At 42.7% G+C, this 24,789-nt stretch overlaps 1 protein-coding gene across 1 annotated transcript in view; it reads right to left on the bottom strand.

The window, feature by feature from the left end:
• Positions 1-24,789, bottom strand: part of THSD4 (thrombospondin type 1 domain containing 4) — a 195,605-nt gene that overhangs the window by 36,582 nt on the left and 134,234 nt on the right. The window contains exon 3 of the mRNA XM_063089730.1: positions 2,244-2,419. Coding sequence (XP_062945800.1) covers positions 2,244-2,419 — 176 coding nt within the window. The remainder of the gene's footprint in view (positions 1-2,243; positions 2,420-24,789) is intronic.

Consider the following 24,789-nt stretch of genomic DNA (forward strand, 5'->3'; position numbering starts at 1 on the left):
CTTCATCCGGAGGAGGTTAAAATCACAGTAGATCTCTTAGGTCCTTTCTAGCTAAAAGCATGTCTGAGTCACTCCTGCATGGGGGGCCCTGTGTTTATTCTTCCCCTTTAATCCATAATCTCTTGCCCCTACTTGTGAAATGGGTCTCCATTCTATAAATCACCCAAAGGAAGGCAGACATGAGAACACTGGACTCTTTACACCTAGGAACCAATACCAAACCATCGGCATTGCGGAAACATGGTGGTGAGCACGGAACCCCTGAGGGACACAGTGTGTGACCTGGGGTTCCTGCGGTCTCCCCTAATCTCTCACTTCCCTTTTCACACAATCAGCCACTCAGTCTGAGGCTGAAAATTCTCCCTATGTCTCCTGTGCCTGTCCTGTGTGAGCATTCTGCCAGTGCAAACCTTGTCCCTGTATGAAATTATTGTTGGCTGCCGTTCCTAGACCACCCACGTAGGCCTTCAACAACCTGAGATCTTACCTCTGATGCCATTCGAAATCTGCCCAGAGTTCACCAACCAACTGAATAGTCTAAAAAAGTCCAAAATTAACTACAACAAGGACTCCTTTGTAACTTCAAGTTCACTAGGCCCAAGAGGAATGGACATAGAACTGAATAGCTGGAGGACTAACAACAACGCAATTAATAACGTTCCTAAAGCTCTGACACAGCAAATAGCATGGAGACGAGCATGGATTTGGGACGGCAAAAGTAAGTACATTTATGGGTGAACTCATTCTTTTTATCCAAATGTTATTTCAAGCTTTTATTTCTTGTCACCCTTTATTTCCTGATCCTTTGAGAAGACTGGATTCTAGTGGTTTCTTTTAAAAACAATGTGATATTGTGAAAATACAAAATATGTATTTGCTCTTCAAGCTCAGCTCCTGACATACAATACTCCTAAAGTTCTTAGAATTGCCAAAATGATCAGTCTTTTCAGATGCTGATGATAGCTGGCAGCCCCTAGGCAAGACCAAGGTGAGACTTTCAGTCCCACTCCCCAACCTCCAGGGAAGGCAAAGGGGCCAAAGGTCAAGTTGATCGCCAGCGGCCAATGATTTAATCAATCAAGCCTATATAATGAAGCCTGTCTAAACACCCAAGAGGTCCAGGTTTGGAGAGCTTCTGGACAGCTGAACTCATCTGCCTGCGGGGAAGGTGGCATTCCCCAAGTCCATGGGAATGGAAGTCCTGCACTCGGGACCCTTCCGGATCTCACCCTATGTATCTCTTCATCTGGCTGTTTATTTGTATCCTTTAAAACATCCTTTGGATGGGTAAATGTAAGTAAGTGTTACCTTGAGTTCTGTGAGCCCCTCTGCAAATTAATTGAACGCACCCTGATTGATAGCTGATCAGTCAGAAGTTCCAGAGGCCTGGACTTGCGACTGGCATCTGAAGTGGGGGCAGTCTTGAGGACTGAGCCCTCAACCTGTGGGATCTGACACTATCTCTGGGTGGACAGCGTTGGAATTGAATTGGAGGACACCGCGCTGGCGCCTGCTGGGGACTGGTTTCTTGTCTGCTTGTCGGTGGGGAGAAGTCCCCACACAGAAGTCTGTCTTCTGTGTGGACTGTTGTTGAGTAAGAGTGTAGAGGAAAGACAGTGTTTGTTGTTCACACTCACAGATACAAATAAGGACCATTTTTAACTCCTGGGCAACTTAATATTTTAATTTCATGTAAAGTAAATAAAAATTCTGTCTTCTGTGAAGCAGGCAACTTCCAATAAACCTCCATATTGTTATCCAAGCTTTATTGTTTCATCTGGAGTACTCTGGAGTTCTCATTTCTTCACTTGCTTTAATAGAGTTAGAAGAGGATTGGGAACTGTGAGCGGTCTTGCTGTAAGGCATTGCTTTCTTTTGCCATTAAAAGAAAACATGCCAAATTAGCATTAGGAGGAAAGTGCCTGGAGGAGATCCAACACTCATGAAATAAAGGATGTGTTTTGCCTCTGATTTGGTTCAACAAGTAAAATTGGTTTTACTGGGTCAATAAACTCAGAGGGTAATAAGCATCTGGTAGAATTTAAGGTTTCTATGAGCTAGGTATGTTCAGAGGTAAATGGCAAAGATGAATGCCAAGCATTTAAGGGGTACCTCAAACAGGCTCCGCTCAAGTGATTTTACTGAGCATGGGTAATGATTGGTTGCTTATTGGTTCTAAGTGTTTTCATTAGAAGCAACAAGATACGAAATCTAGAGAACAGTCCAGAAACATTCAAACTCACATAGACATCCAAGATCTCGTTAGTGGGACCTTCAGCCAAAAAGGACTCTCCCGCAGTGCTCGAAATCTCATTGGGGCGCTTGTAGGTGAACATCGTCCCTCCACCCTCATATTTTCCAGGACGGTCAATTGCCCAGTTCCCGTTGATGATGGAGCGGCCAGAACGACTCCTCAAGGCTGTTGAGAAAAATGAGACAGTTCCTTGGGTAAGCCTAGGATGTGCACAAGAAACCGAACGGACTCCCCCAGTCACTGACCTATTCATTCATCAGGGTTTTTTGTTAGGATCCACTGAGAGCCAGGCACTGATCTAGACCACATTCCCTTGGACCTAATCACTTCTTCAACCCACTTCAATCCATTCCACCACTTGGACTTAGTATAGAAATGAAGGGTGAGGGTGGTTAGGAAAAAGGGATGTGGACAGTGGCAGGGAAAGGAGAAAGTTAGAGGAGGAAGATAAAAAGAGGGGGAAGGGAAACTAATTTACATTATATACCATTATCTAAGTGAGAGTTTGCACTTTGGAAGCTCATGAGCTGATTTTGGCCCACAAATGGGCTTAGTTTGGCTTTGGTAGTGTTTTTTAAAAAAGTAATTGAGGACAAATTTAAGAATTGGGAGATTTCACATAAAAATTTAGAGTTCTCGCTTCTCTTGTAAAACAGGAAGACATGTTAACTTTGGCTCCACATTCCCTCTTGGCAGCAATCTGCTGGGGCTTAGGATGACTGCCTCTTTCAGACGGGGCCTGCATGCTCTGGTTTGCCCCAATCCCCACCACTCTCTATTACTCCCCCAACACTGAGGCAAAGCCTCAGTTTATGACCCATTTATTTTTGAATATGGATAATTTCTATCATGTATTGTCATGCTTGCACTGTTCTTTTTCTTATAGAATAGAATTTTCCTTGTAATTCTCCCTACGTGTATGACTACTAAATGTGGCAAAGCTGTAGACAGATCAAGAGGGTCACATGATTTTCTTCCACCTGGTCAGCTCCATTCATTTATGTTATTACCTTCCTGACCTCTGCGGGCTGTGTTAGACACTTCTGCATACACTGTCAAATTTAATCCTCACAACATTGCACAAAATTTATCCTCACAACATCAGATGTTATCATCCCCATTTTTCAGAGAGTGGTTCAGAGACATGAGGCAACTTGTTCAAGTTCATGAAGACTATAAGGGACTGTGATTTGGAGTCCACACACAAATGGAAATGAGGGAGATAAGAGAGGAGAAGAGAGCCAAGGAACAAGATGTCAGAGTTAACGGGAGAAGAAAGGGCAGTATCTGAGAGCAGAAGTTCTTCTGTCAGACATCTGATACCTTGAAATCCACAAGCCAATGGCTGATTGGGATGCGTGAAGATCCAGTTTTAAGTGCCATGTACATAGGGGACCTGTGATGGCCACTGGCTCTTTGTACCTTCACTTGACAGAATTCCTAAATTTAACTTTTTATAATTTATTATGGAAAAACTTATATGTAAACAAAAGTAGTGAGAACAATATAATATAAACCCTCGTGTACCCATCACCCCGCTTCAACAGTGATCAATTCATGGCTTACCTTGTTTCACTTTGCAAATCCCAGGCCCCATTATCCTTACATGTTTCAATAGTTGTCACTAAAATAGAAGAACTCTTTTTTTTTCTTAAACCCTCTTTCAGCAGATTTCTACAAGAAGCCCTCCCAGGGACCAGGTTAAGTCAGAAGCTGCTCAAAGGGGCAGAAGAGTCTCCAAATTCGAGGTGACATCCCTCTGCAGATCCTGTCCCTGGCTGGTTGGTTGCTATGGCTACTAAGAGGGCCCAGCTGTGGAACTCTGAATGCTGGGTTGTAAAATCAAGTCAGCTTACTGAGTGGCAAGGAAGGGATAAGGGTGGAGACCAGGAAGAACAGGTTCAGGGCTTGCTGAGAGTGTCCGTGTGGTATCTACATTTTCTCACTTCCCTCTGGTTCTTCAACCATCTCTAATCTGGCTCCTGTCCCCATCACTCTATTGAAGAAATTCCAACTCATGTCACAAAGACTCCGTGTTGCTGAATCCAGTGGGCACTTTTCCTCTTCCCGGACGTCTCCGCCGCACCTATTTGAAACACTCTCCCACTCAGCGTGCTCTCCTCCTGCTCTCGGGCTGTTCATCTCTGTTTTCTTTTCTGTCTCATCTTTCTGTACTCAGCCATTGAAGATTAGAGTTCCTTTAGAAGTAAGAGTAGACCTACTTTGGGTGCTTATTCCTTTCATGAGCAATTTCATCTATGCCCATGACTTCAATTTCTTCTATATGCCAATAACTTCCAAATTTATGTTTCCAGCCCAGACTTTGCCTCTGGCCCCAAACTTGTATATCTAACCACCTGCTTGACAGCTTCACTTGGATGTCCTATCTAAGACCGAATCCATCCCTGGCCTCTTTGGATGTTTCTTATCTCGGTAAATGGTACCACCAACCACCTAATCAGAAACCCAAGAATCACCCCGGATCCCTCCTTCCTTCCTTATCCCTTCTGTCTAATACATCATCAAATTTTATTTAGCCCTCTCCATATTTCTTGAACCCATCTGCTTCTCTTCATGTCCACTGCCATAATCCAGGGCCAAGCTACCATGAGATCTCATCTGGACTATTCAAAAAACCTAATTGGTCTTCCTGTTTCTCTTCTTTTCAGCCAGAACAATATTTTCAGAATGCAGATTAGATCACCAACTATAGCTCAAAATCCTTCAATGGCTTTCTATTGTTCTAGGAGAAAGAACCCAAACCCAGTCATTAGTGGCCCCACCCCAGGTGCTGTAGCCCCAGCCTCATCTTGTGTCCCTGTTCCTCTTCTCTCTGTGCTCTGCTCCCCTAATACATCATGTTCCCTCCACAATGATGTCTCTTCTTCCAGAGATGCTCCCCCACCCTAAACTGCATATCCCATTCATTCTTTATATGTCAGCTTCCCCAGGGAAGTCTTCTCCTACCCCCATGCAGGCCTGTCCCTCCTCTCGTGTGCTCCAAGAGATCGACAGCTTTTCTCCGAAGGCCTTTAACTCTGTACATATACCCGTCGAAAGAATTATTTGATTAATGTTTGTCTCCCAGTACACTGTGAGCTCCAAAAGGGCAAAGACAGTGGTGTTTCCTCCCTTTTACAGCCCTAGGCCCAGCATAGTACTCATCACATAGTAGGAACTTGAATATATATTTGCTGAATGCAAGAATACACAGTAGAAAAAGGCAAACAGCTCAAAAGAAAGACAGGCAAAGAATGATAAATAGGTGATTCACAGAAAATCAAGTACAAATATTTCACAAGTAAAGGAAAAGAGGTTCTTGTAATGTAAGAAATGCAAATCAAAACCACAATGAGATATTTCTGACCCACCAGATTGTCAAAACATTTAAAAAAATCTCATACCCCTAGTATTGCCAGGTGAGTCGGCAAGCAAGTGCCCGTAACATTGTGGTGGGAATGCAGACCGATCCAACCATGTCGGAGGGCAGTTTGATTACAGTGTTAAAACTTAAATGCCCTTACACTCTGACCCAATAATTCTACTTCTAGGAAACAACTTGATGGATATACTTTTGTAAGTATACCAAAGTCTTTGTAAGGAGGATATCCTCCGCAGATTTTTTTAAATAGAGAAAACCAAAGACAACACAAACGTCCATCAGTAGAAGATTGCTTAACTAGATTATCACACTGGATAGCCACACAACGGAATACCAAGGCCCTGAAAAGAGTGAAATGGGTCTGTGTGTGGGTATGGAAAGGACTCCATGGCACATCTTTAAATGAGACCAAAATGCAGAATGGTGTGTTTGGTGCGATCCCATTTGTGTATAATTTTTATTAAAAGCATATACATAAAATATGTAGGAACATACATAAAATCTCCTTTAAAGAAGGAGAGCCATAAGACTATTAACATTTGGGGACAGGAACTAGGGGTTAGATTGGGACGGGAGATGGAAAGGGAGATGTTTCTCATTTTATATCTTTCTATAACCATTTAAAATTTTGCCATATGCATGTATTACCTTCTTTAAAGCTTAAACATTTTTAATTAATATAAGGGACATGGTACAAACAGAAATATACCTGAGGGGTATAGTAATTTTCTGTTTTTAACAGCTTCTCTTTAAAAATCCCATTCATAACATCAAAAGCTAAGAATTGAGGTAGGTTCTGGCTAAGATTTTATTACTCTTAATGACAATGTTGTAGAAGAGATTATTATCTGAAAACCAAAAAGCCCATTAAAGAACCATTTGAAATACTACATAGGAGAGAGCTGCAAGGGCCTCCCTAAGAAGTAAAGAATTTGGACCCTAAATCTTTTTACCATCTACTATTACCCATGCATGCCTCTAGAGGTTTAGATGAATCTTCAACCAAACGGTAACAGAAATTAAAAAAAAAAACAAAAACAAACCATATCAAATTTTTAGCAAATGTGATCCTGATTCCATGTGCCCATGGCTGGCTTCTGAAACGGCTCCAAAACTAGACCCCATCTGGCCTTGCATATTGAAAACACCTGCATCTATAATTTATGTGCCTGTAAGCAGTTCTAGGGCTAGTAATGGTGTCCAGAACTACCTCACAAAAAGGTGCAGGTGGCTCCTGGCTCTTGCTGGAGGGTGTGTTCACTAAAGGTCAAGCCTGTTTGAAAGGCAACCTCATAGCTATGACAATAGGAGGAAATCTTCACTCTTGTTTGACACTTGGGTTTTATTTTATTTCAGTTTTAGTTTTCAGAGCTGGGCACATATTTTGACCTAAACTGTCCATACCAACAACAACAACCTTAATCAAGATTCATGTAGGAATAGCTTATATATGCAGGCCCTGATTCTCATATACTTTATCCTGAAATTTTAGTGCCCATTGCTGATAATTACCCAACCACTTGCTCCCACAATCAAATAAAGAAGGTAGTTTCCTTACAGCAAACAGATCACTATAACCTAGATATCTGTTTCTTCCTTTGAAAAATAAAGGTTAACAAAACCCCAAGATTTCTTAATGTTTCAGCAGTTCTTAGCAGCTATTGGGGAAGCAGCCCAACAAATCCAAGGTCAAAGCTGTCAGATATCACCAGCCACCATCACAGTGCCAGCTGGAGGTCTGAAACCTGGGTTTGTTTGTTTGTTTTTTGTTTTTGCCATTTCTGGTCTAGTCTATGAGCTTCCATGGAAGCCCCACACATGGGCATGAACTCAAGTGGGTCTCAGAATGTATTAGCTGATCTGAATACCCTGAAAATGGAATCAACTCTTCATTTTATACTATCACTATGGAGGGGTCTGTGAACTCCAACTTTATTTTCACCAACTTCCAACTGAAGTTTAGAATTTCCTTCTATTATGAATGTAGGCAACGAGCCATAATAGTAGGCAGTAATGTGACTTTGTCACCAAGAGAAATCACATATGTATTCATTTGACATTAGAGATGTTACAGATATTTTGAAATATTATTTAAAAAACTTATCACTACTTTGAAATTACAATAATTATCAGACTCTCCAGGAAAGCTCCTATTTTAATGTTAAAGAAGCACATGTTTGTTATTATATTGAAAAAATATTTTGATAATTGTACTTCAATATAATTGGTTTTCTTTGCACTCTTCTGTATTTTATTTTATGAGTTTACAACATTGTTCTGAGAAGACATTTATCCATAGACAGTCTAGGACTCTAGCTTACATCTGAATATTCCTGTTTAAGAATTTCAGTCTCAAAAATATCCTTCTTTCCTCCTGAACAGAATAGTAAACACATGTAGTGATGTATAAAAATTCTGTTTTTTTAAAAAAAGCAAACATTTCTTCTTAGGTAGACCAGGTTTAGTCTGATATAATGTCCAAATTATGGTTTCTGTTAAAAAAAATATACGCATACATCACACAGTAATTTTTCTGTTCAGATTCCCTCTACCATTTTGAATTTGGATAGAATCAAACCTGTGTGATTTTTAAAAACATGATATAATGCATTTGGACTGAAAATCAGAGAGTATCAGAGAAAGAAGGTTGGCTTTCTCTTTGGCACTATATAACCACAGCTTGTGAGAGGTTTGAATAAAGAGAAACGCCAAGGCTTTGTTCTTATTTCATTGCTAAATTATAGCTAAGTATGGCTAATTCTCATTCTTTAAAATATTAGAACATTTAATATATTTTGACTCCAACTTTCCTTTGAATACTTACTAACTTTAAAGAAAGTTTATATGTTGTAAAGCTTCAAATAATGTTGCATAAAATAGATTCCATCTATGGTTTAAGTAAGAAAATAAACTGGGCAAAGAAGTTTTGGGGGGCTGAAAAGATAAGAAACAGCCTTGGACTTTGGGAGCTCAGAGCCTGCTGGGGCAGTCAGACACATGCCGATACGACATGAATAGAGGCTGGTAAAATTTCCACGGGAGTGCAGAGCAGGGGTTGCATTTGAGCAGTGATGTGCAAGGTGAAAAGTGGTTCAAAAGAGAGAAGACAGGGGGAAGGACATTAGGGGCAGGGAACTGGAAGCGGGGTGATCTTGGAGGAATGGTGAATAGCCTGGTGTGGCTGGAGAAGGGGTAGTTGTGAGGTGCTGGGGGGAAGGGTGGAGTGAGAATCCCTGGAGATGAAGATGGAAGAGAAGACTTCACTGTGAAGGCTTGATTGTGGGCATTGGGGAGCCATGAAAGGTTTTTGATCAGGACAGTGACAACTGAGACCTAGTTTTGGGAGCTAACACTGGCTGCCGGATAGGAAGATGGGGAGTGTATGAAGTCCAAAAGTTCATTTACATCACAGGCAGTTCCCGAGTCCCTCCCAGGCCTCTCTAAGCTTACGGACAGCACCAGCCCTGCAACTGAGGTCGTCTCGGGCCCTGCTTGTCCATTCGCCACTAGCAGGGAAGGGCTGCATCTGCCCTTCAGAAGAAATTCCAGGAGGCTAATTCCACCAGTGGGTCTCATTTTAGCTCAGTTCACATAGAGACAAACCCATTATCTTTCTTAGCCCAAATAAGCCTGCTTCCTAAATCCCTGTATTTAAAAAAATAAAAGTTATTCTCCCATTACTCAGATTCAAGCTTGGCAGTCATCTGTGACTCTTCTGTATCTTCGTCCCTAGCCAATTCAATTATTCATCAGGCACATCACCTCCTCCTTTGAACTGCTGCCTCATTGGTCTCCCTCCCTTTCCTCTCCTGCCCAGTCACCTCTGGCATCCAGGTTCTCTTGGCCTCACACCTGGACCACGGCAGAACCCTGACCGTGGACCTCCCTGCCTGCTACAGGAGATTAATCTTCCTGAAATACTCCTTTTCTCTTGGCTCTCCTCTGCCCTCAAATTTCCATGCCTACAGGATAAAGTGCACCCTCCTCTGATTTGCAGTCAAGGTCTTGTGTGATCTGACCCTACCTTCAACCACCTCACACAGCCCCCTTGTCACCATTCAATCAAGTTTGAAAAAGGTCACTAATCTGTGCCTCTGCTTTTAAAAAAAATTCTGCTGTAATTTTTCACAGGGCAGGAGCCCTGTCTTAACTAATACCCGACCAACAGACACTTAATAGATGTTGTCAGATAATACCAGCGCTCTCCTCTCACCTTGGGGCTCTTGTTCAAGTGCTAGCCATTTAATGACACCTCCACCGCTCCTCTGTCTCAGGTGCTGCTATCTCCTGCTTCTAACCTCTTAACCCTAATCTTATTGTCCCTGTTCTTTGAGGCTTAGTCAATGACAGTCCTGATTGTTTTACTATGCTAAATGCTGTGTCTAAGTTCCCCAAGATTTTTTTTTTAAACCTCAGAAGCAGAAAGTTGAATTAATCAGACTTTTTAACTCATGGCATCTTTGTAGCTATATTTAATCTGATTAATTCTGCTTTTAAATTTTGTAAGTCATGTACAGTAGATACCTCTGAAGCTTACCCATTTTAGGTCTTAACCCATCCTGAAACTCATCCCATGCCTGCCCTATCTTGCCAGGCACTTTCGGTCATTCAACAAATAGTTATTTAGCACCTAGGCACTGTCTTAGATGCTGGGGATATAGCAGTGAGCAAAACAGACCCCCAACACCCACTAAAAATCTTTGTCCTCATGGATCTTATATTCCAGTGCTTATATCAACTATCTTAATTTCACAATCTTGTGGGACAGGGTATTGTAGACAAGAAGAATAAGTTCAGAAAGGTTAAGTACTTTGTCCATTGTCACTCAACAAATAAGCATTGGGGCCATGATTTGACCCCATATCTGCCTGACTCTTTCTGTGGCCCTCTTCGATTTCACGCTGGAACAAGGTGATGGAAGGTATGTATGGAATTAGACGGAGCAGCTTCTTGGTAATGGGCCAAAATCATCAACCACATTGTTTATTGACAAAATAAAATAAAATTTTCTTTTAAAAAGAGAAATGATCAGCAAAAAACCCCCCCAAAAAAACAAAAACAAAAAAACACCCAGATTCTGAAACACTGTCAAGCACACAATCTTTTTAGGTTTCACATCCAATTTGTCTACAGACTCTTTTAACTAGTTAAGCCTATTAAAACATCATTGCTTTCTTTCTCATATAATATCTTCAGTCATTTCTAACCTATTATTTCAGACGGCTCAAATGATCTCTTTACAGCTTGGCAGAAGTTGGAAATGAGTTAATTTGGGGTAAGGGTGGGATGAGAGACTTAATATCTAAATTTTACTTTGACCTCCAAATCGGTGGCAAAGGTCACAGTAGTGGACTGATTCCTCCCTGATGATATCCTGGTTGTCATGGTGATGGGAGGGGATTGAGAAATATTGTAACAACAAAGCTCTACATAAATCTATACAAAATATATAGTTCCATGCTAGATGTGAGACACTCAAGCATGACATCAATAAAATCTAAGATCCTGCAAGATTGTGTAAGCCAAACTATGTCTGCTTTACAGAACCCCCAGAGGCAATAGCTGCTGAGAAGAGAAGTAACACAGGGAAGGGCAGAGGGCCACATGGGTACAGAGACCTCATACAGCAACCACGGGGACCCTGGGGAGGACACTAGGAGCTCATTAGGAAAACAGTAAGGATCACGGCCAGTTCAGGAGGACAGTTCCCGAGGGTCAGAGCATAGCCACCACATGGCCCTGGAATAGGAAGAATTCAATACTTGGCAAAGGAAACCATGTGAGCTGTTCTGTCCTATAGAAGGGACCAGAGTATATGGGCTCTAGAGATTACACTGACGGGATCGTGGAGTCAGGCTATTCCGGTCATTGTTTACTATAGTTACCTAGCCCTTTTGAACTAAACTTCCCAGGGTGCCTTGGCTTGAGAAGCCTGGGTTGCCTCATTATTGATCCTAATATTAATTCAACAGTTAATTTGACTCTCTCAGATATGAACTTGATGTCTTGAAATTTATTCGTTTCACTCCCTAAAAAATTCCCGTGTGCTACCACTTTGTAGTTCAAACTCCTCCCCAGCCCTGCATCCCTGGCAACCACGGATGTGTTCTCCATGCCTATAGGTGTGCCTTTCTAGAGGGTCCTAATAAATGGAGGCATACAGCGTGTAGCCTTTTGAGTCTGGCTTCTTGTACTTAGCACAATACATTTGAGATGTATCCCTGGTGCATGTATCAGTAGTTCATTCTTTTCATTGCTGAGTAGTAGTCCACTGCGTGGGTGTACCACAGTTCATCTGTTCACTAGTTGAGGGATGGCTGGGTTGTTTCTAGTTTTGGGTGATGAAGAATAAAGCTGCTTTAAACACTCATGCTCAGATTTTTGTGTGAACATGAGTTTTTATTTCTCCAGGGTAATACCTAGGAGTGGGATTCTGGGTAATATGGAAAGTGTACGTGCAACTTTACAAGACACTGCTGAACTGTTTTCTAAAGTGAATGGGCCAGTTTTCATTTCCATCATCAGTGCATGAGATTCCAGCTGCTTTGCAGCCTCCCCAGCACTTGGTACTGTCGGGATTGATCAAGGGTGTTTTGTTTTGCTTTTTGGTCATCCTAATAGTTGTATTATTGTATCTCATTGATGTTTTAATTTACATTTATATAATAACTAACAATGTTGAACATCTTTTCATGTACTTACATGCCATCTGCATATTTCTTTGATGAGGCATCTATTCAAATCTTTCCCCCAATTCTTAAATGAATTGTTTTTCTGCTGTTGCATTTTAAGAGTTCTTTATATTTTCTGGATACAGAATATATACAGAATCTTTCAGAGAACAAAACTTTTCAACTTTGATGAAATCTAGTTTATCAATATTTTGTTTTATGGGTCTAGCTTTGGATGTCATATCTAAGAAATCTTCACCTAACCCAATGTCACAAAGATTTTATCCTGTTTTTTCTTGAAAGTTTAATGTTTGATATAGAGTTCTATAGTCCATTTTGATTTAAATTTTGTATAAGGTGGAATATATAGATTGAGATTCACTTTTTGCGTATGAATGTCCAATTGTTAAAGTCGCATTTGTTTAAAAGACTGCTTTCTTCTTTGAATTACCTTTGCAACTCTGACGAAATTCAGTTGCCCATAGTTGCGAGGGTGTATTTCTAGACTCTCTGTTCTGTTCCAGTGATCCCTGTGTCTCTTTTTGCCAATACCACACTCTTGATTACTGTAGCTCTTTAGACAGTCTACAAAATGAGACAGTATGTCCTCCAATTTTGTTCTTTTTCTAAATTGTTTTAATTACTCTAATTTCTTTGCCTTTCCATACATAGTTTAGAATCAGCTTGTTTATATCTACAAAAAATCCTGCTGGTATTTTGATTGGGATTGAATTGAATATATAGATCAATTTTGGGGAGAACTGACAAGTTAACAGTATTGAGTCTTCCAGTTCATAAACACAATATATATCTTCATATGATTTCTTTCATCTGTGTTTTGCAGTGTTCAGCATACAGACTATACACAGGTCTTCTTAGATTTGTACCTGAACAGTTAATTTTTGTGCTGTTGTAAATGGCATTAAAATTTTTTGATTGACAATTGTTTCCAATTGTTCATTGTTTGTATACAGAAATACAATAGATTTATTTATACTGTATTTGATAATAGCTATAAGTTTTTTTGTAGATGCTTTCTATTTCTAGTTTGCTGAGTGTTTTTTGATTTTTGTGTTTTTTTAACCATGAATGGATATCGAATTTCATAAGTGCTTTTTTTGTACCTATTGGGATGATGAAGTGGTTTTTAGCCAGCTGGCTAAAAGTAGAACCAACACACAAACCTGTATGTTCTCTCTTCCTATTTCTTCCCCCCATACCTTGTGCCTTTTTTGTCCCTCAAATGTAAGTTACAGCTTTGATACAGAAACTAGAGTCTGTGTGGCACAGAAGGTGCCATGAAATTGTAAAAAGATATTGGCAATGCTACCACCTGGGTTCAAGACCTGCTCTGCACACCACAGGTCATGAGGAAAGAGATCAATCCAGGCTGAACACAACCTGTGAATGCAAAGCCTGGGAACCTTCAGGAAACAATATTAAAACACTTTGCAAATACCACAGTGAGCCAGAGGAGGTGGCTCTTACATGCTACATGTGGCACCAAGATATAAGTGGAAATTGACCTGGGTCTAGTTTCTAAGGTCAACCACAGACTGGCTGATGCTGTTCATGTTTCTAACTAGCAAATAGCTTAGGTCCATGGTCATTTATCTTGGCTCTCCTCCCTGTGGTATTGCTACTTCTATCCATCAAAATAATCAAGATTCCAACTACAGGTGGTTGAGTACAAAATTCATTTCTGTGGAAATCCTATTTCCCTTCCCTTAAATTGGTGGTTTTTAAAACTGTGTTCCTTGGAGTTCAAGAGATTTTCATTACGTTTCCAGATGTCCACAAAGTGTCCTCGCAGGTCATCATGGAGTGGAAAGGGGAGGCGTGCCTCCCTATTACTTTGTTTCAAATATTTTATTTTATTTGAACAAATAGTTTCTTGGAATTAAAGAAATTTGAAAACCTCTCCTTCAGAGTCTTAACTCAGCCCCCCAGGATGGGAAGGAACTTGAGGTTTGTCTAGGTTGGTCTAACCATATGTGGAAAGCTTGAATTCATCACCACTCAGTGACATCCAGCCTGGGTTTGAGCAGTTTCCATGGCAGGGAATCTCCCACCCCCACAGCGGCTCATTCCACTTCTGCTTGGTTCTGATGCTATCAGTCCTTCCACAGGTCACTGCTTTTCACTTGGCTGCCTGTGGCCATCACCTGGAGAGTTTTCTAAAAAAAAAACACTGATACCTGCGCCCTACCCCCAGAGATTCTGGTTTAATTGGTGCAGCCTGAGCAGTGGGGGTGGAGGTGGTAGTTGGGGTTGGGGGGTGGATTTAAAAGCTTCCCAGGTGATTTTAATTTGCAGCAAAATTTGGGAACCATTGCTCTGGATGAGCTGAGATCTGTGCCTCTGAAGTGTCTATGTGGGGCTCTTGCTCCTCCTCTGGAAGGCAGAGATAAGAAGTCAAATCCATCCTCCAACTGAGAACCTTTAAACAATCCAAAGACAGCTTAACTCCTCCTCCCAGAGTTTCCCCCTTCCAATTAAAATCCTGGCGCTTCCTCAGTGCCTCCTCTTGTGACATGTTGTCTATATGGTCTATGTTTCTATAGACCAGAAAGGCACCTCCTCTGGAGTGCAATGGGCTAGGATTGACCTGATCGTTCCATAGGCGAGCAGAACGGTGACACCTCCCCTTCTCCACACTCTGCTTCGATTGCTGCCACTTTCTACGGAGCCCCAGCTACAGGATAAAAAGCTCTTTTCACACAGGTCCTGCTGCTGAACTCCTTTCCCTGATCTTGAATTTGGATACTAATTACTAACTACTGGCTGAGGCCTAATGACAACCAGAAAACCAAATCAGCAGAGCCTGTAGACAAGTCACCCTTCCATCTCGTAGCATTTTACAGTTCACAAACTAAACTCACACTCCTTATTTCAATTCCCCCTCCCCCTCTGCTGTCCTTACTCAATCCTGTTTTTCAGGTGAGAAAGCTGGTTTTAAAGCAGAGACGTGCCCTCAAACCCTGTGCTTAGTAAGTAGCTGGGTTGGGGATGTCCTCCAAGGCTCCTGCTTCCACACGTAGCCTTCTTTACACCATGCCACACGAGTTCCCACCTAACTGCACATCCACGGCAGGCTGGGGACAGGACCTCACAGAACAGAAACAGCTAGTGCTGGTGTTTCACATGGCCATGTTCCAGGGCCACCCACGCTCTCCGTGCAGTGTGTCTTTGCCACAGCGGTGAGAAAACAGGCCAGGTTTCAGGGCAACGTTATATGCCCCTCACTCTAAACGCTGACAGAAATTATGGGGTGACTTAAAAAGCTCCTTGGAGAAAGGCCACCATATGCATGGCTGAGCCAAAAACAAAAACCAAAAAAAACCCAGGTCCGAGACTGGCAACCTATTTAGCAAAAATTCATCGTCCATCTCATGATGAATCAATCCTTTCCTGCAGGCACATGTGATGCCTTTTTCTTCTTTTGGTTCCTGACTTGCCTTTGCTCTAAGACGTAAAAAGAAAATCTCTCCTAGCAACTGACACTTAAACTGTACTACCTTTCAGTTTCTAGCTCAGCTCTTCCCCTGGACTTTTGTTTCCTGGTTGCACATCTGGAATATTCTCAGGACTCCCTCCTTTCAAAGTCCCATTGCTGACCCTACTCCGGGTCTTAATTTCACTTATTGTACTGATTGGACGAGGACAAAGCATGATTGGCTGGAGAGTGGGCGTGGCCTGTTCAGGTGCAGGCAGTAAGGGGGGGCATTGTCTGTAGAGGATTTAAAAACAGTAATAAAACTGTCTAGAAGTGGTGCTTTTTATTTTCAGTGTGATAAAATACTCCCCTGCCCCTGCTGGGTTGGAGCACTCTCACTGTCCCTCTTACCCCGCCTTGGCACACCAATGGTGACAGTTGATCCCAAATTGCCATCCCAACCTGCTACAGCCCTGGGCTCTGTTTCTTTCATGTGTCTTGTGTGCTGGCAGGACAGACGTCATGTCTAAGTAGGCCAGGGAGGACTTCCACAAAACTTCCTGAACAGTTCAGATGGAAGGGACCTCAGTTAACACTGTTAGTAAAAATACACTTCTAAAAGAGAGTGCAGCTTCCATGGCAGAACTGAAAACCAGAGAAAACTGGATTTTAAAAGGCTCGAAGAATATACTCTTGCATAACACACTGGTTATTCCCAAGTTTTGGAAAGTATCATGCCAGAAAAGAGAGGGCATGAAATTGTTTTTATTTGAAAGGCATTTGTTTGGGAAAATGATGCTTTCTCCAAGCAAAATGTTAACTTGCTTGGTTAGAAGTTAATTATGGTATTTATTGCTTAAACCCAGCCTGGAATTTTGGCTTAAATTCTTAGGAGTCTATGATTCAGTGGGGAAAATACCTATTCAACCAAGGCCAGTGAGCTAAATGTTGATCTGATAACTGCTTGTTTCAAAAGGGCCCAAGAGATAAGAAATAAGTCCTTGCAGGGTAAAAAACAAAAACAAAACTGTGGTTTTAAATCCAGGAACATTATCCAGGAGATATGGGAATGTTTGTTAACCAAGATTGCAGCTAAATGAGGAAATGACTTAAAAGAATAAAGTGGCTAGTTGCCTTGATCCCCAAATTAATAATATCCTTGTTCTTTTGTTATCTCCAGTATTTGCATGTTGGTTTAATTAAAATATTTGAAAGTTGGAGTTCAGTGCAAGCAGAGAAATCATGCATTTGATAGCTGGCTTACTGGACTTTATCATTGAAATCTCTCTTGAAAAGCAAACTTTATCCTTGCTGGTCGTCTTCCTTCAGTCCCGTCTTCCTGGCTGGGTACCACGGACCAAACTGTTTGGGCCTCTGGACATCATGACTATGTTTTTTAGCTGTCCCCTCCTTCATGCTTATTTGACCTGTAACTTTGGGTTTCTCCCAAGGTCTAAGCCTCAGCTGTGTGACTGACCTGACCCTTGGGGCTTCGGGGCTCATCCCCTGCATGACTCTCTAGATGGGCATGCCAACCTCAGCTCACAGAATTTAATTCCAACAGCCAACAGGCATGTCCTTGACCTTAATCCCTTCTGCCTCCTTTGAGGTCACCCTGCATCGAGCACCCCTTCTGTCTTCCACCCCCCCATCTCCCTCTCTGCCAGCTCCTCTTCATCCTCTAAGAAACATATTCAAACCCATCCTAGCCTTAACAAAGAAAAGAAAACCCACATCTTGCCTCAGTCCCAGCACCCCTCTCTCTCTCCTACTCTTCACTGTCAAACTTCCTAAATAACATCTACTCTGGCTGTCCTGCACCTGCAAAGGTCGTGAGTAAGGTTCTAGTTGCTAGATCCAGCTGCCTCTTTTCTCAGGCGTCACTTTGTGCTCCGGTATATAACCCTTTTTGCTCCGTATACTGCTCCTCCCAGAATTTCATCCCTCGACTCTGGGGCATCGCCTCCTTGACCTCTGCCTACCTCTCTGACCCAGCCTGTGGTCGCCCTCTCCAGCAGGAGTTGTTGCTACGTCTTTGGAAGGTGGCTGTGCTCACCACTGTGCTACCCATGCAGTGATCGTCTCTGGTCAGCTTTCATTTTTCTCTCCATTCTATCCCTTGGACAATCCCAACTACTCACTTTGAAGAGATGACTCCTAATTTATATCTTCAGTCTGACTGAGCACCAGGTTTCCCGCAACCTGCTAGAACTTTCCCCTGTGCATTTCATAAACACCTCCAGTTCAACATGTCCCCAACCAAACACACCATTTTATCTCCCAGCCCTGCTTCCTTCTGCTACTGGCCCAGGTGTCCTCCCAGTCATGGGGCTGGAAACTGTGGTTTTCTCCAGTTCTTCTTTTACCCCTAGCATCTAATCAATTACAGAATCCGGTTATCCAAGCAAGCTGCAATCCTCGTTCTACCATATGCTGTCGGAACTTCCACACCTCCAGGCCTGTGCCCACACAGCATTCTGTCTGGGAGGCCTGCCCCTGGGGAGGAAGGTGCTGTGTGGAGAGAAGCTGTGTTAGGTAAAGGATCAGTTTCAAGACCTGCCACTTACCAGCATGGGCCTAAGCTTGCTCACGTGCAAAATAAGGGGTTTGACAGACTCTCTAAAGCTTTGTGGTTCTCTGGATGCAATTCCTCACCATGTTTGCATGTCCAAGACCTACTTATCCTTCAAGATTGACAGAAGTTGCTTTTTCCTTTCAAAGCCTTCTCCGACTGCCTCCCGGCCCCACCCCAATTAGAAGTAATGTCTCCCCTCTCTGGATTCCTGTAACACTTCGTATATTTCTTTTAGGGAGCTTATCACCAGTTACTTCTTATCTCCCTCATTAGATTCACTGATCACAAACACTTGGAGAGAGGCGCTCATGTCTAGTTTTTCTTTTCTTCTTTAAATCTTCTTTGTATATAGCAGGCAACCATGACAGAGTCCCTGAATGAATGAATGACTGCAAAAATCCTTCTGCCTGGTGAAAAATCCACAATAGCTTCTCATTTCCTACTGGCTGTTGTCCTGAACTAAGGGCTGGAATAGCTCGCTAGAAGAAGGGAAGGGCCAGCCTGGCAGCTGCTGGGGATGTTAATCGATAAGGAGCTCTGAAATACCTCCAGGACAGCAGCGTCTTACCAGTAATGTGAAGAGGTGAAGGAACTCCTGTCTATTGTACGAAGAATCTCTCGGATAAGCTGCTTGGGGTTAGAGGAGCCCCCTCTCCCTCTACGGGGCGATGCTACATTGACAACAGAGATCAACACAATGCTGTCTGAGGAACGTGGGTCTGTTTACCTTTGGGGTTTTAGTTTTGCTAACTAGGGTGTGGAAAGCGGGTGCAGCTGTCATTGGTCTCTCTTTCTTCACAAGGGTCTCAGCTTCCATTGAAGTGAAAGGTGAAAAAGTATTACAAGACCCAGTTTGGGGGACAGCTGGCTGCTGGCTGGCCCTGGGTGCCCACCCCTCTGGTCCCTCTCCTTCCCAGCAAGACCCTTCACTCCAATCCTGCCAGCTCCTGGCCTGCCCTTCAGTGACTTAGATTATCTTCATCCTTCAGCTTCTGCTTTTTCCCTGCCAAATTCTACCCATTCTTTAAGACTGGGCTTGCATTCCACCTCCTCCACATCTCTACCCGCGATTACTCTAGATAGCACTAAGTTCTTTCCGATTTGAAGGCCCAAAGAGGACGTTTTATACATTCCTCAGGCCAAGCACTTTACATCAGAGTCCACGAAGATGGTGGCATCACTATCTACTTCTTGCTCAGAGTGACTAAGGCTTGCCACGTTTGCATGGCTAACAGGAGTCCGAGTCTGGATTCAAAGCCAAGTTTGGGCTCTGATGCTGTTGCTGTTTTCACTGCATCATGCTTCTCCCCCCTCTGTCTTGTAAGTCGTCGCAGGGAGGAGCTGTGTCTAACCGGCCTTGTGTGTCCACAGCCAAGTACCTGGTACACAGTGTTGTGGGATCAATGCATAACTACATACACACTTAGCTCTAAATTATATAATTTAGTATAAACTTCTGTGCTACCTTGTTTCTTAGCAATTTTCATGTTAGGGTGATGCTCTAAGAAAACTAATTTCTTAGGGTGAAATCACTTTAAGTTCTATTAAAAACGTTGTACATTTTTTTCATTAAATAGTGGCTAAAATTTGTCAAGATCCTTGTCCCTCACAGAGAGGGGGAAGAACAGAGCCCTGATAAGGAAGAAATTGAGGGGGCTCCTAGCATTGAGAACCTTCTCCCTCCACCCCCAGGCTGAGGTGGAATGTTAGACCAGCAGGGAGCCCCACGGCTGGACCGAGCACCTGCCCTCACTCCAGACACACGAGGCTGAGGACCAGCTCCTCTTGTTCCATCCGCCTGCCCTGCAGGCCCAGATGAGCTGTTTTCTGTAGAGAGACCAACAAAAGGTCAAAGGGTGGGGTGGCTTTTGGTGTCTATCAGAGCCCTGTCCCTGGTGCTAGTTGAGGCCTAGGTGAAATCTATCCCATTTCTTTGCCTTGTATCTCAGGTGATAACCACTCACAGGTTCCTCCTTGCTGATTCAGGCCACTACCCAGCAATGACTGAATAAAACATCAGGATGCCAAAGGACAGCTAAGCAATGACACAGCTATGGAAATACGAGGGCACTTCAAAAAGTTCAAGGAAAAATAGAATGAAAAGAATCTTTAATGAACTTTGTTCAATTTCCCTTGTAATCCAACACAAATTAAAGTAATAAAACAGTATCATTTTTTGCCTATCTTTCCGGAAAAAAATAAAGATAATAATACTCATTTCATGCCTATATGAGGAGACAATGACATAAGAGCAGGGGCCAGAAACCTTCCAAAAGCAGGTGTCAGATTTGATCATTCATTTGCTTAACAAAATTTTTGAGCACCTACTGTGTGCCATGTACTGTGCTGGATGCTAAGCACACAACAGTGGGCAGAGAAGCATGGATTCTGCCTTCTTTGAGGAAAACAGGTTGCTGACAGGGAGACTGATGGCGGAGGGGACCTAATTTAGACACAGTGGTCAGGGAAGTCCTCTCTGAGGAGGTGCCTGAGTGTGCAGGGGTCAGCCTTACGAAGAGCAGGGAAACACTGCAGAAAGAGGGGACAGCCTGTGCGAAGAGCCCAAGGTGAGAAGAACTTGGTTTGCAGAAGTGACAGAAAGTCTGGCTGATGACTTTTGTTCTCATGAAGAGAATGACCATATGCTCACCCTTCTGGAGGTTGGCGGGGGGTGGCAATATCATTATCAAATAACATGCTGCACAGAAGGGGCAGGAGTCGGCTCTTGTAAGAATCAAGAAACTTAACAAGGCTGAGCCCCCAAAATTCAGGGTCTTAAACCAAATACAATTTATTAATAGTTCTTCCCTGGGCCTCTTACTCCTCACATAAAATGTTAGGAGTGAACCAAAAAAGATCTCTAAGGACCCTTTAAGTGAAAAATTCTTTTAAAAGATTCAATTTAATTAAAGTAATGAATTCAAAATGATGAAATGTGTCAATTAACTAAGAGTTTAAATATGACGATGAGCTCCAGAGACTTGGTGGCAACTTCCTCCTGCTTTCCTGGTCCTGTTACAAGACTCCAGGCTGCGGGGGCCGAGGGCCATTGGGAGGCGCTGGATGAGGTGCTGCCCTCAAGGAAGAACCCTAAACAGCAGAGAGAGCTATCCTATGGGAACGCCTGACCCCTAAGGAGGAAGTCACGGAGCAATTTGCTGACGGTCAAGTTTCTGAAGGCTGTGGTTTAGAGTACCTCAGATGGGGAGGAGGCCTGGCAGGGTGCATCTGGTGCAAAGATGCTTTTCAGATTTGATTTACAGGCTGAACAGCAGTGTTACCTATGGTGGTTTTATTTTCCATATGTTTTTCATCAGAACAATTAAAAATATTTTTTTAAATCACAGAAGTAACTCATAGTCATTAAAAAAAATGAAATGTACTTAAAGAAGTGGAAATTCTCACTTCGCCCTCTACTTAGCACCAATGTCACTGGTGCAGATCCTTCCAGACTTTTCTATGCATGTGCAGACACAGACATATATAAAATTAGATATAATTTCATATGATACATTTTTAATATAAAAGGGGACCCTACTAGAACTTTTTGTTCAGTCCGTCATCACTTCAAGGATCTTCACTTCATGTCATTAAATATAAAGCTACTCTATTATTTTTAATGGCTAAAGAGTGTTTCATAGGATGAAAATAACATAATTTTTAATAATTCTCCTACTGTAGGACAGTTACATTGCATTTAATTTTTTCAGCTTATAAAACTGGTTGCAATGAACATTCTTGTACAGGTCTCTGTGCTTATAAATGGTTACTTTTGCCAGGTCAAGGGTTTATACTCTGTGGTAAATTATACTCTCAACAACACTGGGTGGAAGTTGCCAACTTTTTCCCCCTCCTCTCCTACACTGTATTTTACCAACATTTAAAATTTCTGCCGTCTTCCAGGCAAAAATTGTATTGTACTACAACAATTTGCACTGTCCTGATTAGCAGTGGAGTTAAATATCTGTTCATATATTGCTATTTTATTAATATTATTTTTTTACATTCTATGATGTTATTGTGGAGCCGTTGGGAGGGAGGGGGAGAGGGGAAAGAGGAAGGAAATGTGATGGAAGAAGGAGGAAGGAGGAGGGGTGGGATTGAGGCCTGTGGCACCCCCTCATTCCCACAGGGGATACAGGGGGGCTTCCAGTGGTGGCTTGGTCATTGCTGGGCTAAGTGCAGATGTCAGGGGAGTGTGGCAAAAGCCCTTACACCCCACCACCCAAGCTTGGGGACCTGGGGCCCTCTGTACTGTGGCTTGGTGGTCATTGTTGGGCTGGTTGCATGTGTTGGGGGGGCGTGGCCAAGGCCCTCAGCCCCCCCACCGCCCTGGCTTAGGGAGAGCCTGGGGAGCTTCCTGTGGCAGCTCGGTGGTAGTCGCTGGGCTGGTTGCCCATGTCTGGGGGGTGTGGTGGAGGCCCAAGGCCCCCACCCTCAGGACTGCTTGTAGGTGTTGTGGGGCATGGCTGAGGCCCCTGGCCCTCCCCTCTTTGTGGCTTGGTAGCCCATGGGACTTTTGGTCCTGCCAGGTGTTATAGGTGTTCCTTGGTGAAATGAAACCTTTACTAGTTAATATTAGACTTTGTCACTGGTTGTGGGTACTTTTTTTTTTTTTTTTTTTCAGTTCTGTGTTGGATTGTTTGCTGTTCCCACCACTTAAACTCTGCACTGGAACTAATTTGTTGTCCTTTGCTTACTTCTATAGTGGGGGAACTTCCTGCTGGGACCAGAACTTGAGCTGTGTGGTTGAGCTAAATTGCTGCTTTGCTGCTGATTCCCTAGGGAAGGCTTTTTTTTGTGCAGCTCAGGTTTTAATGGTTGACTTTATAGGTACTTCCAGGTGTAGAGAAATCTGGTGCACCTGGGTTGTATAGAAACTCTGATCTGGGCCTGAGTCTCTTCATCAAACTGCACCCCATGCAATTCTATATTCCTGACCAGTCTCCTCTGAGTGGTCCTACGCTGACTGGGGGGTAGATCAGCTGTCCTAACTGCTCCAGTGTTCCTCTGGTGGGTCTGTCTCCCCCACTGCCCTTGCTCCAAACACTTCCCATGGGATGGGCTGTGCTCCAGTCCCTTGCAATGACTCACCAGCCTCTGAGAGGCTCCTTTTTTTCAGTTGTTGTGGCTCCTTGCTCCTATGTGGGTCCACAGGAAGACTGTTAGTAGTCTTGCTGGCCTGGGGCCCACCAAGACCCTCTTCTCCCCTGTCACCTCAAAGCAACTTCATCCAAGGGGCACAGCTGTGGCTTTTGCCAGCTCCTGCTCCATGTGCTCAGCAGCTCCAGTCTGGAAGTGGCCAGCGCTTGAAACAGTTGGAGCAGTTCTTTTTCTCTCTCATTGTGGCTTCTCCTGCCTTCATGCACTCCGTAGGTCTCTCCTCCTCTTCCCCTGAGCTCTAGCGGCCCCAGCTTAGCTGTTGTTGCTTTTTTATAGTTGTAAATTGGTTGATTTGTGGTAGAGAGTGATGCTGGAGACCATCTATTCTGCCATCTTGACCAGAAGTCCATATATTTTTAGATCATTAGCATTTTTTCCATTGGGAATTACTTGCTTACACCTTGCCTATTTTACACTGAGTTGTTTTATTTTTTCTCAGTAACATGTAGGAGTCTTTCAAAAATATTAGGGATAGTAGCCATTAACTCTTTGTCTGTTGTAAGTTCAGAAATATTATTTCTTAGTCTATCATTTGTCTTTTGACAGATTGCCTTTTGTCACTGAGTCTTTTGGCATAGTGAAGCCTCCAATTTTTATTAAATCAGATTTGTAATAATTTTTAATGCTTACAGAAGCCAAGAGGGTTTAGGATCTTGTTAGAAATCTCCTCTCAGAATTATATTAAGTGAAACAAGTCAGGCACAGAAAGAGAAATACCACATGTTCTCACTTATTGGTGGGAGCTAAAAATTAATATATAAATTCACACACACACACACACACACACACACACACACAAAAAAACCGGGCGGGGGGGGGATGAAGATATAACAACCACAATTACTTGAAGTTGATACGACAAGGAAACAGAAAGGACATTGTTGGGGGTGGGGGGGAGAAGGGAGGGAGGTTCTGGTGAAGGGGAGCAATAATCAGCCACAATGTATATCGACAAAATAAAATTAAAGAAAAAAAAAAAAGAAATATCCTCTCACCACAAGGTTTAAAAATATTTTCCTTGGATATTTTTAGAGATTTCATTTTCCTGTATTTTCTCCTCATATATTTGTAGTTTTTGTCTTGGTATACATTGTGACACAGAGATCTAACTTTATATTTTTTTCCATAATAGGAACTAATTATCCTAATGCTGATTATTGAATTGACTAAGTTGTCCTCAATTATGTAAATGCACCTTTTATCATATACAATATTCTTATATACACAGGGGTCTATTTCTAGACTATTTTATTTCATTGCAATTTCTTTAGTATCTCTGGGTCTGTCCCACAGTATTTTAATTGCTGT

Source organism: Cynocephalus volans, chromosome 3 (genome assembly GCF_027409185.1).
Source record: "Cynocephalus volans isolate mCynVol1 chromosome 3, mCynVol1.pri, whole genome shotgun sequence".
Taxonomy (NCBI): domain Eukaryota; kingdom Metazoa; phylum Chordata; class Mammalia; order Dermoptera; family Cynocephalidae; genus Cynocephalus; species Cynocephalus volans.